The sequence below is a fragment of the Lytechinus pictus genome, chromosome 2, assembly GCF_037042905.1.
Source record: "Lytechinus pictus isolate F3 Inbred chromosome 2, Lp3.0, whole genome shotgun sequence".
Classification (NCBI taxonomy): domain Eukaryota; kingdom Metazoa; phylum Echinodermata; class Echinoidea; order Temnopleuroida; family Toxopneustidae; genus Lytechinus; species Lytechinus pictus.
Window position 1 is genome coordinate 2,312,978 of NC_087246.1, and position 18,342 is coordinate 2,331,319.

The 18,342-nt window shown below is 34.5% G+C and overlaps 2 protein-coding genes across 2 annotated transcripts in view; one reads left to right on the plus strand and one right to left on the minus strand.

Annotated features, from left to right (window-relative positions):
- Positions 1-6,082: 6,082 nt before the first annotated feature.
- LOC129276472 (uncharacterized) lies at positions 6,083-12,406 on the plus strand. Its single transcript, XM_054912853.2, has 7 exons — positions 6,083-6,433; positions 7,537-7,726; positions 8,035-8,156; positions 8,623-8,715; positions 9,100-9,310; positions 9,731-9,843; positions 10,230-12,406. Exons 1-7 carry the CDS (start codon positions 6,340-6,342, stop codon positions 10,412-10,414), a joined length of 1,008 nt encoding a protein of 335 aa, XP_054768828.2. The 5' UTR covers positions 6,083-6,339; the 3' UTR covers positions 10,415-12,406.
- Positions 10,692-18,342, minus strand: part of LOC129253684 (phosphatidylinositol 4-kinase alpha-like) — a 46,716-nt gene continuing 39,065 nt past the window's right edge. The window contains exons 37-40 of the mRNA XM_064107148.1: positions 17,604-17,763; positions 17,009-17,098; positions 16,455-16,538; positions 10,692-15,391 (exon numbers count right to left, since the gene is read on the minus strand). Coding sequence (XP_063963218.1) covers positions 15,340-15,391; positions 16,455-16,538; positions 17,009-17,098; positions 17,604-17,763 — 386 coding nt within the window. The 3' untranslated portion in view covers positions 10,692-15,339. The remainder of the gene's footprint in view (positions 15,392-16,454; positions 16,539-17,008; positions 17,099-17,603; positions 17,764-18,342) is intronic.

Here is an 18,342-nt window from a genome sequence, read left to right on the forward strand (position 1 = left end):
AAAATGATATTTTTTATGATTGTCCACGATCATTAGGGTAAACCCGTGTGTGGCAGTACGGTAGCGTGATGAGTAAAAAAAAAATAAAATAAAAGAAAGAAAGAGGGCCAATGTAGGCATACATGGCGCGTGGGAATAAAGTTGCTTTATATGTTCCAAGCGAGTGAAGCAAGCGAGAAAAAAACTTTTCGTGCAAATCTAAATTTGAGATAGATATCTTAACTTACACTTTTCCTTTTCTTTTCATTAATTCCCTTCATTTCTTTTTTATCTTGGTTGTAGAACTTTCGGGGGCCCCTAGGCCTAATCCTTCCATCGTGTACCCCCAGTGCAATATCAGCAGGTGGGTCTCGATAACTCTGGATATTTAGCAATTAGACCTATTTATAGAAAAACATAACGTTAATGTTTTGACCCCTTCCCCCCCAAAAAAGGAAAAACAATTATAAACTAAGTTATATACATCCCCCTTTTCTCATTTCGCTTTTTATTTTCTCTATTCCCTCCTTATTTTTTTTGGGGGGGCACCGCCCCTAGCTACGCGCCTACCAGATGAAGAGGCGAGCGAGCAAAACCTTTGTCACTTTTATTACAAATGTCAATTTTGCAATAGATTTTGACATAACATTCGGAATTATTCTCGCATGCATTTTTCTTTCCTTTTGCTTTTTTATGGCCTTTTATTTCTCTTCCCTTTCTCTTTCTGTCTTTCTTTCTTTCTTTCTTTCTTTCTTTTCCTTCCTTCATTCCTTTTCTCTTATCCCGTTTTTTTTTTGGTGAAATCCACTGGACCGGGGATCAAGGGCCAGCCTGCATGCCCCCGGCGGTTTACGCCTCTGCCGTCACGGTGGATGTAAGCTATATATACGCATGATCTTAATCTTCATTATAGAGGCGCATCCAAGATTTTCCAAATTAAGTAGGGGGGGGGGGGCGGGGTGAATTTTCTCAAGTAAAATTTGACAACTCCCAAAAAAGGTTCTTACTAAAAAAAAAAAAACCGGTCATTATATTGTCTCGCGTAAAGTTTGACAAGTTAAAAAAATGGTCACTCAAAATGAAAGTCATTTTGTCCGCGTAATATTCGGCAAGCCCCCCCCCCCCCACAAAAATAAGAAAAGGGAAAGTCATTTTGTCCACGTGATATTTGGCAACCCCCCCCCAAAAAAAAAAAAAAAAAAAAAAAAAAAAAAAAAGGTTTTAACTATAGCAATGATCGAAGGTCATTTTGTCTCGCGTAAAATTTGACAATTTTTTTATAAAGTTGTCACTAAAAAGAAGGTCATTTTTTCCACCATTGATTATATTTGGCAAGCCCCCAACCCCCACCCCCATAAAAAAAAAGTTTGTCCCTAAAAGTGATGTATAGAAAGTCATATTGTTAATTTGTTCCCAGTAAAATTTTGAATTTGGCAATTAAAAAAAAAGGCAAAAAAGAGAAAAGAATATGAACGAAATATCCCCATTACAAATAATGCTGTACGTGATTCTCATGAGGGGGGGGGGCACATAACTAGTATTAATAACATATTTAATTCCAAAATGTTTACTATAAATCTCAAGAGGGGGAACGGGCAGAAATGCTCACCCCAACCCGCCCCCCTCCCCCCCCCCCCCCCGCCACTGATTCCAATCTATAATGACTTTTCTCTGCAATACTGATGCTTTGAAATCAAGATACTGAAGATTGATACGCTTAACATAAATAATGAACGTCTGACAAAAAGATAACCAACCGATCACCTGACCGATCAGCTGACCAGTACGCGTATCACTTCGGAGTTGATCACTCGTCGCAGCTGTGTGGAACGCTCACCGAAAATCAACAAAAAGGGCCTGAAATGTAAGTTTAACAATAATCGATTTTAATTTCAACTATTTTTACAACTAAATAAAGGTTTGCCGTCCGAATGAAAGGTATATCGGATAACTCTAACTTGTATTAAGGTGTACATTTACCAAAGTCTTGGGTTGGAAATCAGAACAGCATTGTCCAACCCATAATTTGGGTAATGTCGCCTATGAGGTCCATACATGTTAATGTTTGGACCTCATTGGTACTAGGAGTGATGAGGTCCATACATGTTAATGTTTGGACCTCATTGGTACTACTAGGGTGTCTGAAGCCACACTGAAAAGTGTCAGCATAAAACAGGCTAATTTAGGGGAAAATATGGCACATTTTTTCGGGGAAGTTCAGGCTACTAGAAAAATGTGATCTGAATTGATTATTAACTTGTGTTTGGCATGTATGGAAAGAGAAAATTCAGGGGCTTCTTCTGACAGTAAGGACAAGTTTATATGATCATTTTAAATAAGGATTTAGAGATAAATTGCAAACCCTTATTTTTGTGTGTGTTGAAATTGCCATTTCTCCATGCGTTTTCTATGGGAAAATGAAATTTCTGTTTTGCACAATTGGAAAGCCGCACAATTTTTTTCACTTTGTCGCAATTTTTCTTTGTGATCTGGTTTCCAAATCTTTATAAAAATCATACCATCAGATAGAGCATAAAAAATCCTATTGGACTCTTTATGGACAAGTTTTTGGCATTAATAATAAAGTTATAACAGCTCTCGGAAGCTAAAAATTTGGATTTGTGTGTGTCCATTTCTTAACTACACAGTCTATGACTATGGCAGAGAAATGCTGAAAATTTACCCAATTTCATTCTTCTTTTTTGCAGCCAATAATTTGATTTTTTTCAAAAATGTTACATTTCTGTCAGTCTGAAGGTCATTTCTCTTCAAATTCACAAAGAAAATGTGATATTTTCTTGAAATAAGAAAAATAATTTTTTTCTCCAGACACCCTAGTAGTATGGTGAGACCACCACATATCGACCACCTCTTTTGAAACCGACCACCTTGCGCGCGTTAAAATTATTGCGTATTACAAACGATACGCGCGTGAGAGTAGGCGCAGTGTCCATAGAAACGGTAAGAATCGATTTTACGAGAAAAAAAGAAGCAACAAAAAGTAAAAATTTAGTAGAATTAATCAAAATTGTATTGACCAGACCCAATTCCCGCTGAAAAACCAAGAAATCCGATAGGAAACGGCTGTAGAACAAATATCCGTCGTCAATCGTCGAATCATGTGCCGGAGCTCGCAGTGGAAGTAGTGAGACGATGATTTAGCATGTTGACATCATAGAACTGATTTGGAAGAGTAAAAATATTTCGCCACCGCGACAAGAATCGGCCGTAAACTTAGTGTATCGCGGGTGGTCGGTTTCAAAAGACGGGTGCAAATGAGCAAATGTAAAATCGTCGTATTCGTTGTTCGTCGATATATACGCGGATTGAATCGGAGTCGCCGAGCGAAACATGGGAATCTGATCTGCTCAATTTTCTGCACAAATGAGACTAAAACTGGGTAAAATTGATGAATATTTTCGCAGATACGATGCTGAGAAGATTAGGTGGTCGATAAGGGGTAGTTCCAACCATACGGACTCTAGGAGTGCTTTTTGTTGCTTCTTTTTTTCTCGTAAAATCGATTCTTACCGTTTCTATGGACACTGCGCCTACTCTCCGCGCGTATCGTTTGTAATACGCAATGATTTTAACGCGCGCAAGGTGGTCGGTTTCAAAAGAGGTGGTCGATATGTGGTGGTCTTACCATACATGGGCACAGATCTAACAATACATGGGACTGAACTGAGGCACAGATTTAAGTCAATACCGGTACCGGTACATGGGACTGAACTGAGCAAATCAAACTCACCGCCCAAAACATCAGGATGATCCGTCCAAAAATGTGCAGCTTTGGTGGGTCGGTCAAGATATTCATCTCTGTTAAATATTATTACGAATCTGTAGCCATGATTATCTGGATTACTATTAATGTAGAACGCTGTAACACACATTTTTTAAAGTTCTTTTAAGACAGACTTTGAAAGACCGAGTCTTGTAATTAATTGTACTTGTCCACTTGTTGCATAGCCTTTGTCGCCCTCTAACACTATTCCGGGCATGCAAATGAAGCCGAATCCGCGAATCCAATTGGATGAAAGTTATACCGGTAATTGGAAAGTTTGATTTGGTTTGATACTTTTTCATCCAGTCTAGGGGGGGGGGGGGCACGCACCCCCCTCCCCCCCCCCCCCAACAACAAAAAAGAGGAAAAGGGAAGGGAAAACTGGAAAATTAAGTAGACTCTATAGTTCGCTTGCCCGTATCGCTTGTTGCGAGCAATATATAAAGAAATTATTTAAATTGCACGCTGTGTTTCAATAATTTGAAGTACCGTCATGGGTTACCATTGTACCCTCGGCCTCGTCATATATTAATATAGTATAAACTTAAACCGAGCCGCAACTTGCTAATGTCACTGTACGGCAAATATAGGATTTTCCGGCCAAAATCGGGAGTTAGCTTTGATGTTAACTTTCCTTTCTTTCAAATTCGACGGATTCCGTGGACTAGGGATATTTCTGCTTTACATTCCTTTTTCTTGCTTAAAAATTTACGAAGTTTTCATTGGAATGAATGGTAGTTTCTTTTTAATCAATGAGCAATCACTGGCGGATCAAGAGGGGGACACAGCCGGCCCGTGCCCCCATTTGATTTTGAGAAGCAAAATTAGAATTTGTAATGTAAAAATGCCGTTGAAACAGAAGTGTGCCCCCCCCCCCCCCCCTTTGAGAGTGAAGACCATTTTTCGGCACATTTTTTTTATTTGTAAGCACTTGTAACATTTATTCCCCTGCATTCTTAACTTGAATGATCCCTTCCAAAAAAAAATCCAATCGCTAATTCAAAAGCGAGGAATGACGCTTCGATAATCAATGACTATTTTGAATGCTAACTGGCTCGTTTATAAATTACAGTAAATGAAAAGAACACACAAACCTTCAACAAAAAAAATAAAAATATTTAATGACAATTTGCACGGCAAAACCGATCTACGCTAATGTAAATGCCAAAAATATTGATTCAAATGAAAATCGCGTGAATTTCGTCAGGAAATCCTATAATAATACGTACATATAAATAAGTAGGCCTACAAATAAATAAATGAGCTTATCTTTTCACGCAAATGCTTGTTTCTCCATAGGGCCTATTCTTTCCCAATTCCTCTCTATAACAGCTGAGTATTATTTTGGGCATAAAAGCGAGCTAGCAACAGAAAGTGAAAAAACAAATCCAAACTTTACAACAACAAAAAAATACACGATACTGTAGGACTATATTTTACTGATGTATCATAGGACTATTACGTTATATGTTGTTGCTGATTTTGCTTGCTTATAAAAACAGAAAACATAATATTCGGTAGTGTGCTGCCTGCTCGCTTTGTTCACTCTCAGAACATCCCCCTTCATAGAATATCTCCACACCACAGCACCCACCCAGCCCCCATTTCCGCGGCCCCTGTTGATCTTTGACCGCCGCATATAAACGGCCTAAGATTAAACTGTACCCTAGATATACTAGATAATCATGGTTCAAAGTTACATGGTGTGTTCGTCGATACATATAGACCCGACCCGATTAATGATGAATATCATATTGGTTAGAAATTTTATTTATTTATTAATATATTAATTTGTTATTATTTTTATTTAGATTTCAATCTGTTTATTCTCTTATTTTTATTTCCATTCCTTCCTTCCTTTCTCCTTCATCCCTCCTAATTCCTCTTTTTTTTTCTTTCTTAATTCTTTCTTTCTTTCTTTCTTTCTTTCTTTTTTTCTTTCTTTTTTCTTTCTTTCTTTCTTTTTTCTTTCTTTCTTTCTTTCCTTCTTTCTTCCTTTCTTTCTTTCTTTATTCTTTCCTTTCTCTCTTTCTGTCTAAAGGCCTATCTATCATTTACATTTATTTCTTTTTCTTCCTTCTTTTCTCCTTCAATTCAATATTTTAACTAAAATCATTTCTTAACCTAAAATATTTTCCCTTGAATAAGTCGTCAAGCCGCTCACCGAATGTTTACAAAGTTTACTATTTAAATAAAAGTCTGCAGGAAAAAGTAAAATAACTGGAAGAACTCATTGGGGCAGGGGCCGACGACTTTGGGAGAAGTTGATACGATATTGTATTTACCCCCCCCCCCCCACCCCCCCACACACACACATCCAGACGAGGAAGCGAGTACAACAAACGATATTCCTTCTTACAGCACCTGGTACAGGGTTTTCTTCTTCAGGAAAGCTATAATAGGCTGAAACATGCATCAATAACTCGTGTGGATTTGGACCTTGAACCAGCCATGGTAGAGTTTACACAACATAAAATAGATGAGATAAGATGTTCTTCTTCATGCATAAAACTACAACCTGATCAAGAGTCCAGTGATTAAGAGTTAAAGAGAGAAACATAGTATTGAGAGTAAACATGATTAAACCAATCAAATGCTGCCGTCGATGGTCAAAATGCCTGATATTTATGATATTTATGTTGACGTGTACATGTTCCATTGCAATTCAAGGTAAGTTCTGGAATTCTAATTAGTTGATCCTGTTATCTGAGCCTGATATTGACTTAATAACAATTAACTCAATCTACACTACTGTTAACCAACCTGTTATTCAATAGGGGGCAATCTAACAGTTGGTAAGGTTGAACTTTAACCAATATACTGCTAGTTTGACTGGAATCAACTATAGTGAATATCATCTTACCCTCTTGTACAATGGGCAATGTTTGAAAAATTATTAGGCCTTGTTGGTTAACCATAAATTATTATTCATTTTGTTAGCTTTATACCAAAGATTGTTAAAATATAATTATAACCAACTCTGGGTGAATTCAGGCCAGTCTCCGATTCAGGCCTATACTGCTTTCTAATTGTTCTGTCCTATGATCAGAATGATGATTATCTCCCTCCCCATGCACTGTCTGCACTATGTTTTACCTAGGTATTGTTTGGTTTAATTATTTATCATTATTATTATTAGTAGTAGTAATAGTAGTTATTACTCTATATTATATTTTTTGTGTTATATATATCGATAGGACTGTTCCTCACAACAGTTTTTGCTTTGCCTTGTTTTTTTTTTTTTGTTGTTGCTTGTTTTGTTAAACAAGTTTTATATTGTGTTTATTGTATTCTCATATAAAAGATATATTATGTCGAAAGTTATCTTCTGTCTAATAAATTGAAACTGAATTTAGGTTTTTGTGCTGAGATTTGTGTCTGTCATAGGATCGGCGATATAGAGGTTCGTTTTTTTTTTCTTAGGCATGCTCACAGAATTGATATATATAGACCCTAAGTTATAAATTAATGATGAATGAAAATCTTATCTTGATATGACTTTCTATACTACTTCAATCTATTAGACTATTTCGCCTTAAAAGTGATCGAGAGCATCCTTTTATTTTGTTTTACGTACAAAGAAAACAGAATGGAAAGTAAAAAGCTATTAATGTTCCTATAGTTCCCTTTTTAACAATCTAAAATGAAACTGTATCATTTCTCGATTGTCTATGATTTTAAAAGGGGCTGGTCCCTCTCAAATATCTCGGCGCTGCATGCCCATAATTAATATTGATTATAATTATCGGGTATTTATTTTTCTCACTTTTCAGAATGTGTAGATGACTATTACAACCCTGGACCCATTACCACAGACATATTAGTAAGGTCATTCTTTTCGGTTGAGTACCAGGAGGCAGAAGAACATACGTCACAATGTCGTGTTCGTTATCTCGTTCCCTTCAATGCGACCGTGTATCAAGGGATGAGAGCTTCTCACCAGCAGCATGGAGACAACTTCACGTAAATACCAGATAATTAAAATGTTCTACGATTATTGCTAAGCTTTGTGTTACGGGCTCCCGCCAATATTCGAAACGACGTTAGATGATGAGGGAAGATTTTTTGGGGGCCAAATTATTGTGAACAAACTTAAAATGAAAAATGTCTTTCTGTTTAGATTCTAGTCTTCACGAGATTTTTATAATTTTCATCATTATTATTTAAATAGGTCTCTTTTTTCTCCTTCTCCTCCTCCTTTTTCTACTTGGTGATGAATAACGCATGGTTCATTCTTATCTTTTATTAATATCTTCAATTTCTATCTGCAGATATGAATATGACACTTATAGAAATTTGGGACATCACGTGACAACAATCAATGGGGTGAAAGGTCATGACACAACTCACTGGGCCTTGCATCACGGAGAGACTTTAGAATCTGCAGAGTGCGGTACTTGAATATCATCAATAGTTAGGAAAAATAAATGAAGTGAACAACTATTAGCATACATAATATGGCACTAAAAATTGTTTTATCCAAGCAATTTGATATGTAAGAAATACAAAAGTCAATGTCTTGGAAGTGAATTTGATTTTTGATAGATTTGCAACTCAAGACAAGATATTGTTTTTCTTCAATGACTAAATGGTTTGATACACCATAGGCCTGTTATCTTTAAATACATTAGTTGAATAACTGCCATTAAGATAAGCATGAAAAAACTACTCATAATTTATTGCTGTATAGCTTATTTATTATAATTATAGTTCATATCATCATTGTTATCACCATTACTATCATCATTATAATCAACAATGTCACCATTGATACTGTCACTATTAACATCCTTGTTACTATTATATAAAAAACAGACCAGTTTTTATACATGTTTTCCCATTTCATTTATAAACTTCAGGTGTAGACCACTTACACATTGAAAATGAAGACATATATCTTTGGCGCTATACAGACTATGATGATGGAGAATTTGATCCGTTTAATTCAACTGGTAGGTATATCAAATACATTCTGGATTCAAATCTAGGTGTTAACATTTGTTGTGTCATTACTTTCAAGTGCAAAATTTCTGGTAATACTATCTGTGAATTAATAAAAGCATGTGAGCTGAGAAACTTGGACATTTTTTTTTTTACCAGAGGGGAAGTGAATTACAAACAGCATACTAGTATGTGCTTGTATCATTTTTTTATTTAAGTGATGATAAATGTACATCAATGTCATTTAAAAAAAATTGTCCAATGGTTGATGAACAACCTGTATATTAAGACACCAACTATAGGTAATGTGACTGTTAATGACTATTAAGAACTCACTTCTGAGTATCAAGCATATGAGTGTATCCAATATTTCTGAATAATTTTTATTTTACAAGGAGAGTGTCACACGGTAATTGATGACATTATTCCAGCTCTCCCCTTCACCGATGTAGCTGTCTATTTATCTGTTTCAACACAAAACACTGCTTCATTCACTAATGGTTCATTTGTATCAGCGATGTGCAAGCGACTTATATTAACAGAGAAAACATCCACATTTTATGATGTCACACTGGCAGCCAATGATCAAGCAATTACATCATTTTTGTAAGTTTTCTTAATACCTATCAAACTTAAAAAAAAATATTAAGAAAATAACTAACGCTTAAATCAGTAATATGTGTTGAATAGATAGGATTGCTCTTTAAAAGTATTTAAAAAAATCACTATTCAGTTAGGCTGAGAAAGAACATAAATCTTGAATACCAAAGGCCTGAAATATCACAGCAAATGTTCAAAATAATTAAACACTAACATAATTTTGGGAAGATGGTTTATCAAAGGGCAGACTACTTAATATAGACAATGTTCACACTTTCTACTTTCCTTAAAGATGTTAATCATGTACATAATTTGAAAGCATCTTGCAGAAGTATCTCATCAAAGTATTTTTTAATGCACCTATACTTCTCTTTTCTTGATTTTGAGAATCTTTGTCACTTTTCTATTTTTGTTTTCTTATTTCAGTACTAAAGTGGATTCTGAGGATTATGGTATAACTGAAGTAAATGGCTTAATCAATCAAGGTGGTTACACTTGGAGAATATTTGAAGTGTTATCTCAAGATATATTTCCAACAGGTAATGTTCCTTTCTCGAGTGCTATTCCATTCTCACATCTTTCTGTTAGCCCCCCCCCCCCCCATGCACAAACACACAAGCCACATGCCCTAACACCCCGTCTCTCTTCTTGTTGGTGTATGAATGGAGTAATTGGTTGTTTATTTTTTTACATCTTGTCTCATTGAGTCAGTTTAATAATTAGTGACGTGAAGACAGATCTCTCATTTGAAGTGATGTACATGCATAATGCCAAGTCTGCCATAAGGAAACATACCTCCCTTTCAAATTCCATTTTGTACAATGGATATAAATTTGCTTCATATACATGTATACATTAAATGTTTATCCCGACCAAATAAATTGATGCAACATGCATGAATGATCATTTTTCTTCTTTTCTTCAGATTTAACACGGACTACGATCCAAGATGGTGGTCACTATGAATACAGATTCACAGAAGATGATCTATATGCAACTCAACCATATGATGTCACAACTGAATCTAAATCTGAAAGGATGAAATTCAACCTTCATTACATCATTGCACTAATAACAATTATTATGACAATAGCAATAATAGATATCTAGGAAATATTTTGGGGTTTCATTCATATTGTTTAAAATGTTCACAATCATTCTATTTTTCAGCAGATGAAAATGATTTTATTTGAGGCATACAGGACCTCTCTTTTTGAAGATAATGAATAATCTCCAAATGTTGTTGAACAAATACGGTTTAACTCTGTTAGAATTCTACTAATGGGAATATGGAGTATTCCTTGGACAATCTGCCAAATAACAGATACAGGTCTTGTATGCAATCAATCAAGAATTAGATAAAAGACAACAAATCTCACAATTGATATGAATTTAATATATTTTATTTTCACTAATTTTTAGACAAATTTGATTAAATGATCATATGCTTTGCTTCTCAGTACCTGTCTGTACAAAAACATAAATATTACTGGTCTTAAAAACATACACATTTCAATAAATATTATCTATACAGTGTACAGTGTATATACTTACATGGTAAGATATGACAAGTATTCAAGCAATAACCAGAGACTTGGTTAGCATTAAATGTTTCTCACTTCCAGGCAAAGTCATTGTATTTGGTCATTTGATGTCAAATGTATGAAAAGCATATCTGGGAACAGCAATTTATGTGATTTGCCATAATTGGGGGGGGGGGGGGGGGACCCTCCTGCCATTATTTGACCAATTATAATAACAATAAGGGTAACAATGGAATTTTAATAACACACATTATACAATAATAAGGAACAATAGAATTGCACAAAAATGACTCCACAGCAAAAATATTTCTTAGTCTATACAATCACATAATTATAATCATTTGAACAAATTATCTTAATAAGAATCCAAAGGAAAACATCTTATATACATTCATTAGATGCCTCTTTATGCTTGATGTATATTCATTATGGTATACACACACAAAAGCTACCCACCATCGTATGAATTGATAATTTTCAAATACAAATACATGAAAAGCAAAGTATGCTGCGTAGGTTTAACATAATGTTTATACTCTAAGAATTGATCGAATCTTTTGACATCTACAGGTTGCAAAAAAAAAAAAAGTTTCCTAGACCATGTTTACTATTCAAATACTTCATGTAGACTTATAAGAACAGTTAATATATTACCCTTTCAAATGATAGTGCATACGTTCCTACTTCATAACTTTTCTAAAGGCATGACAATTATTGTGACACAGAGCAGAATTTCTCTTTTGACCTATACATTCAAATTTCTAATTCAATTCCTATTGCTAAAGGTGAAAAAGATAATTAGCAAAATTTGCACTCTTCTTACAAAACCCTATGGAAGCATATATATTGATTGATAGATACCTAAAAAGCAGATTTATCCTATCAACTTTACGAGAATTCCATCGTCATGTAAACATTATCAGAGAAGAAATAGCAAATTTTAACAGTTTCCTTACCATAAAAACATTGTTAATTTATGAAATAAAAGAATGAGTTATCATTATACTGCCTTTAAGCAGATTGTTGAAAAATGTAGGTATCCCCTAATCCCTTTGGCATTACAAGATTATATGTTATGCTTACTTCGCTGGAAGGAGTGAATTAAAACTTCAGAGGTTGCATCTAAAAAACTTGGAATGTATGTACATGAGCATTATTCCATCTATGCCTTGATGATAACTGTGTTGTAATGTACAAATGAAAATTATACAATTTTAACATAAAGTACCAGGCATTAACTTGATGATAACAAAAGAGCCATGTTGCACTTTGTGCTTGTTCTGTTAAAGGGGAAGTTCACCCTGACAAAAATTTGATTGTAAAAATAGCAGAAAAATAATTGAAAATATTGACAAATGTTTGAGAGAAATTCATAAAAATATAAAATAGTTATTAAAATTTCAATTATTTGATTTGTGGTGTCATATGCGAGCAGCTTTCCTACATATCGAATAGTAAAAAATCTATGAATTGTCATTTTCTCAGAAAATTGAAAATGGTTTTTATTGTACCTTCAGTTTATCAATAGACAAATGATTTCACACCCGTTCCTAATACGAAAACAAAAATAAATTATTACAAACCATTAAAAAAATGAAATTTATGCATTTTAAATTACATAACATATGGGGCAGCTGCTCGTTTATGACATCACAAATTCAAAACTTAAAATTCTGATAACTTTCTTCATATTTAATGGATTTTCCTCAATCTTCACCAATATTTTTACACCAAACTTTTCTTCAGGGTGAATTTCCCCTCTAAAGTGTACTATTTCTACATAATTATCTACCAACCCTGTACCCGAAAGTGTGAGAGATAGGAGCTGCAAAAAAGGATATTGAAGTTTCCTATACATAGGTACAGACAAATTTTCACAAAAATAGGTGAGTGACTGAAAATGGCTTTCTCTTTCACCAATAAATCAGGACCATCCCTTAACCCTATAGCACCTGAACCGCCCGAGACCGCCCTTCCTATTACACACTGAACCGCCCTTAACCGCCCGTACGTTTTCTTTGCGCTATAGTATCTCTTGTCTATGATTTACCGTGGTAATATTGCGTGTGCATACCGTATAGGTTGGCTGCTATATAGATCTGCATAGAAAAGTGTATGCTCCTATTGAGTATAATATAGAACAAGTGGAATGCCTCTGGCCGTCTCACCTGCATCACGCGATTCAATATAGCAGCAGTGCTGATTTTGAAAACTACTATAACTCGCACAAGATGTTCAGTGATACTTGGTTACTCTTATTTCCACGTTTTATGAACTAGACCAATACACTTATAGAGATATGATGGCAATTCAACAAATACCCCCAACGTGGCCAAAGTTCTTTGACCTTACATGACCTTTGACCTTGATCATGTGACCTGAAACTCGCACAGGATGTTCAGTGATACTTGATTACTATTATGTCCAAGTTTTATAAACTAGACCAACACACTTTCAAATTTATGGCTGTAATTCAACAGATACCCCCAATTCGGCCAAAGTTCATTGACCCTAAATGACCTTTGACCTTGGTCATGTGATGTGAAACTCATGCAGGATGTTCAGTGATACTTGATTAACCTTATGTATAAGTTTCATGAACTAGGTCCATATATTTTCTAAGTTATGATGACATTTCAAAAACTTAACCTTAGTTTAAGATTTTGATATTGATTCCCCCAACATGGTCTAAGTTCATTGACCCTAAATGACCTTTGACCTTGGTCATGTGACATGAAACTCAGGCAGGATGTTCAGTAATACTTGATTAACCTTATGGCCAAGTTTCATGAACTAGGTCCATATACTTTCTAAGTTATGCTGTCATTTCAAAAACTTAACCTCAGGTTAAGATTTGGTGTTGACGCCGCCGTCGCCGTCGGAAAAGCGGCGCCTATAGTCTCACTCTGCTATGCAGGTGAGACAAAAACCGATTGACATGCATCGGTGTGTAGCAAGTTCCAGACTGTTGCGCAGTCGATCTCAGCAAAGATGGCTGCGTCCATGTCTCGGAAAACCACTTACTTCGCCGAAGAAGCTCGGGCGTTGCTATATGTTCATCAAAACGTTGGATATCACACAGAGTGACATCTAGATGTGAGTTGGAATTAATTTTTGACATATTTGATCCAAGATTTGGCGAAAACTTTAGTATTCTGTCAGTGATACTTTACATTTTTCTGAAGGCGTGGGACTGGGGCGGCTGAAACCCGAACTTTTGTTTTTTTTCTTCTCGCTCTGCAAACGATTGTCAAAGGTCAATATTCGTACATCTGATTGAACTTTGCCATGTACCATTCTATTCAACAGGTCCTATGCTACAAAATAAATATAACTTGTAATGAACAAAAGTAAATTTATAAAAAACTATTTCAATTTGTCTGGAACAATGCCTACTTATTACCAGTTTTATTGTTTCCTCCAGTGAGTAATTGCCATTATGCATAGGAATCTGTAGGTGCTATAGGGTTAAATAGGTAGTCAGCAGTCATGTTTATAATAATACCACCTCTTAGCATTTGAATTTGAGCTCCTAAATGTTTGGAATGAATGCATTTTGGTTCAGAAAGGTTGTAACTATATCAAACGTGAAATGGGGGCAGACAGGAATTGAGGTGTCATTCAGTTTTATATGAAATAAATGCAAGTTGATCTAATCAAATATAATACATTAACTCCTTTGTTATGCCTTAATACTTCCATGTTGTACCTAATTACCACTTTTGTACAGTAAATGAAACATACAATGCCTATATGTTAAGTAGATTAGATATACAATATGAAGATGTTGGAACGTTATATAACATTATATTCAAATAATAATGTGAAAAGAATGATGTGCAGGAATGGAAAATATTTACACAAGCACCTAGTTACACATTGTTATTCTTTTTTTCTACAATAGCCAACAGTAAAATCCTTTTATATTTTGTTAAACTTTAAATAAAGTTTTGTATTTTGTAATAAATATATCTCATGTTACAAGGAGAGTCTACACTTTTTAAAGAATTAAAATTGAATTCATATGGGTAGATATGCATTCACTTGTAAAAAACATATTTCAATAAATAAGTTATTAATAAAAGATTATAAATCTATGTGGGCTTAATCACATATGCTATCTAACACAAGCAAAATTAAGCAAGTTCAATTATAAGTGAATACTATAAGAACACAATGTTTATCGACTTATCAACAATGCCAAATAATTGCTTGTACAATAAACAAATTTTGCCCATATTCCTCATGAAATTTGTTTATACATAAATTTTTATTTGAATGTGGACTTTGGAGCACCCCACAAGCAAGTATTTTATCTGTTCTAAAGAATAAGACTTTATAGCCCATTCACCTCTGTGTGAATGTGTCACTATCATGTATGGAATAAATGTGCATTGTTGTATGGAGCCTCTTGATGACAGATAACACTCAAGAGATTAGAGATTATACATACATCTATTGCACTTGTTATCTTGTATCCTACCAACTTCTCTAATAAGGAATCTCATTCTGGATGTATTGGATCATGTCATATGTTCTGGTCCTGCAAGTTGAAGAAATCAAATATACACAGAAGAGAGAAAGTTAAACATAGATAGACACACATAAAACAGGTCAGAGAAAGAGAGAGAGATAAAAGGAGATAACAAGACCTCACAAGGGGGGGGGGGGAGGGAAGATAGTGCAGGAGGGTGGATTGTGTGGATTTAAGGAATGAAATAGAAATACAGTAATGCAGACAAAATGAGAGAGAAGAAGGTTAAGAAAAAGATATGGGAGGTACAAAAGTGTGAAAGGATGCAATAAAAAGGGGAGTGATGGATGTATAAAAACAAGTGAAAGAGCAAGAAAGTGAGATATTTTTCAAGCAGGAATAAGAAATGGGGGAAACCATGAGGGGGGAAATGAAAAAAGATGGAGTAGAAAGCAAATAAAAACAATATAAATTGTAATATAACTGACCAGTACATTTTAATCCACTTTAGTACTTTTAACATAATTAATTTTAAACCATGTTCTGTACCCTGAAAAAACTACTGTAAAATAAATTAATATTAATGTTCAATTCTTAAAGAGTGGGTAATGTGGACGCAAAGTAAATGTAACACAAAATTAATTTCATGACAACAAATTCTGAATAGTACTCTCAATCTGATCTAATATGTCAATATAGAATATCATTTCTTTTTCAATTATTTTTGGAAACTGGGAGGTGTTCATAAATAGGTTGCAAATTACTCATTACTTTATGAATGACTGGTGACTTAATCTTGTGCTGAATAATTTAACCCCTCCCCCACCCAATTCATACTTTTTTAGTACAGTACGAATTAATTTCTTATAATATAACCCTAACCAAATTTTGACAAAGTATAACATTTTGCTTTCAAATGATTATTAAGAACAAGAATTTCATTCTGCAAGATTTTGAATAGCAGATTGAAATCGAAATGATGGAAAATCTGATTTGAAACCAAAGCTCAGATTACCAGTCTAGACATAATATTATGTTATAGCAATACATACAATACAATCAAACATCATTTAACCACATTTAAAAAATCAATCAGAATACATTCATGAGTAAAATGAGAGAATATACATACCTGACATTCTGGCAACACTTTTCAATGATGCCTACCATGTAGATAGCAGCTTCTCTCTCTGTCTGGTTGGGACTGAAACGAGTCCTGTTACATTATGATAATAGAGGAAACATAATCATTATTTATCAACAGGTATACCATGTTCATGAACTGTAGAATTGTATGTAGGGTGCAGAGAGCAATTTTTTTATTGTTTTTGAACTCAACATTTGTTTATCATTTATTATCATTAAGACTAATATGAATTAGCAGTACCATAATTTTAGATGATGACATAAAGCATTATACAAATCACATTTCATAATTACATGCATTAGTGAATAGGGAAACAAGTATGAACAGTGATTGTTTTAGTATCAAAATAGATTTTAAAAAATGAATCAAGAAGTGAATCAGTTTGCATCTAGCTGCAGCACTAATATCCTCTAGTGTGACATGAATGTACATTTGCTAAATTTCCTTACAGGTGTTTGTTGGTATAACCAGAAAACATTCTAGTGACTGATATTGTTGCCTCAATGTGATATGTCTGCCTCATCTATATCCATTATTACCTGAGTAATTTAAGTGTTTTTCCCTTGAAGCAAGGTAATCCAGTATCCAGCATCAGAGCCACTAGAGAAACAATGGCTTCTTGGTAAGGTCTAGGAACAAACAAACAACATACATCCATAATCAGAAAATTGCAGTGTGTCCAATATGTAATGCAGTTTATCTGTCATTCCATTTCTCACTATTTTTTTTAATGACACTTCACTGTAAACAATTTAAAATAAGGTAATATATTGAAGTTGATATTCATATTTTCAAAACTATTTCTCCATATTAAGCACTTTCATATTTGTTAGTCTACTGATGACTAACATCAAGCTGCTTGGAAAAGAGTCCTCTTTACAGTCCTTTTAAACAGCCCTTTCATGTCTAACCTCCGAATAGAATTTATAGATAGAAAGCAGTATATAAATGCCTATTATAATTATTACATTATGTTTTCAATTTCAAACCTCCACTTTACCCCAAAATTTATGCAAACTTTCAAAGGTCATCTCATCATAAGTTATTGGGACCTGCATGATATACTCTTGCAGACTTCATAGTGGGTTCGGCTTTCAATTTATTGGGAACAAAGACAGATTGGTTAAATCATACCTGACAGCTAAGTAGGCCTGTACACACAGTTCTTCAAACTTCTTGAATGGAGCTGCATTCACATTGCCTCCCATGATCATGAGCATTTCATCAGTGAGTTTAATATCTGGCTCCCAGCCAAGGTTACCTCCAGGTGAGCTCTCAAACATAAAACCAAAATCTGTCAGGACAAAATAGATGAATGATTTTTAAAATAACAACAATAATAATAATATATTGTATCTAAACATGTATAGTGCTTAATACATGATGTGTCTTTCAGTAATGCTCATACTGCTCCTCAATCTCCCAGACAATAGGTCACATGGCCTCCTGAACTAACCACCCCCCCCCCCCACTCTCCCTGCAGAGAATTTCTTGCCTGGTCACAGTTACAATGCACAAATATTAATACTTCATGATGTTGTTTTTGTTTCCTTTTGAATTTTCAGTTCCTACAAGAATGACCCTTTTACGTCTTTGGAAGATCATATTAATCCTGTTTACAATATGGATGTAGGAAAAACAAACAAACTAAGAAACAAACAAGAGAGGAGAGACTTTCTAAAAGGAAGATAAAGGAACACAGTGGAACAGTGGGAGAGAATGAGAAATGTGGAAAGAATTCAGGGGATCAGTTATTCATCAAGATAGACACACTAAGAATTGGGAGAAACACCATTGCTGTATTGTCACTTAGAATTGAAAAAAAAAAAGAAGTTCGAGGAACCGTCCCACAAAATGATTTTTTAATGAACAA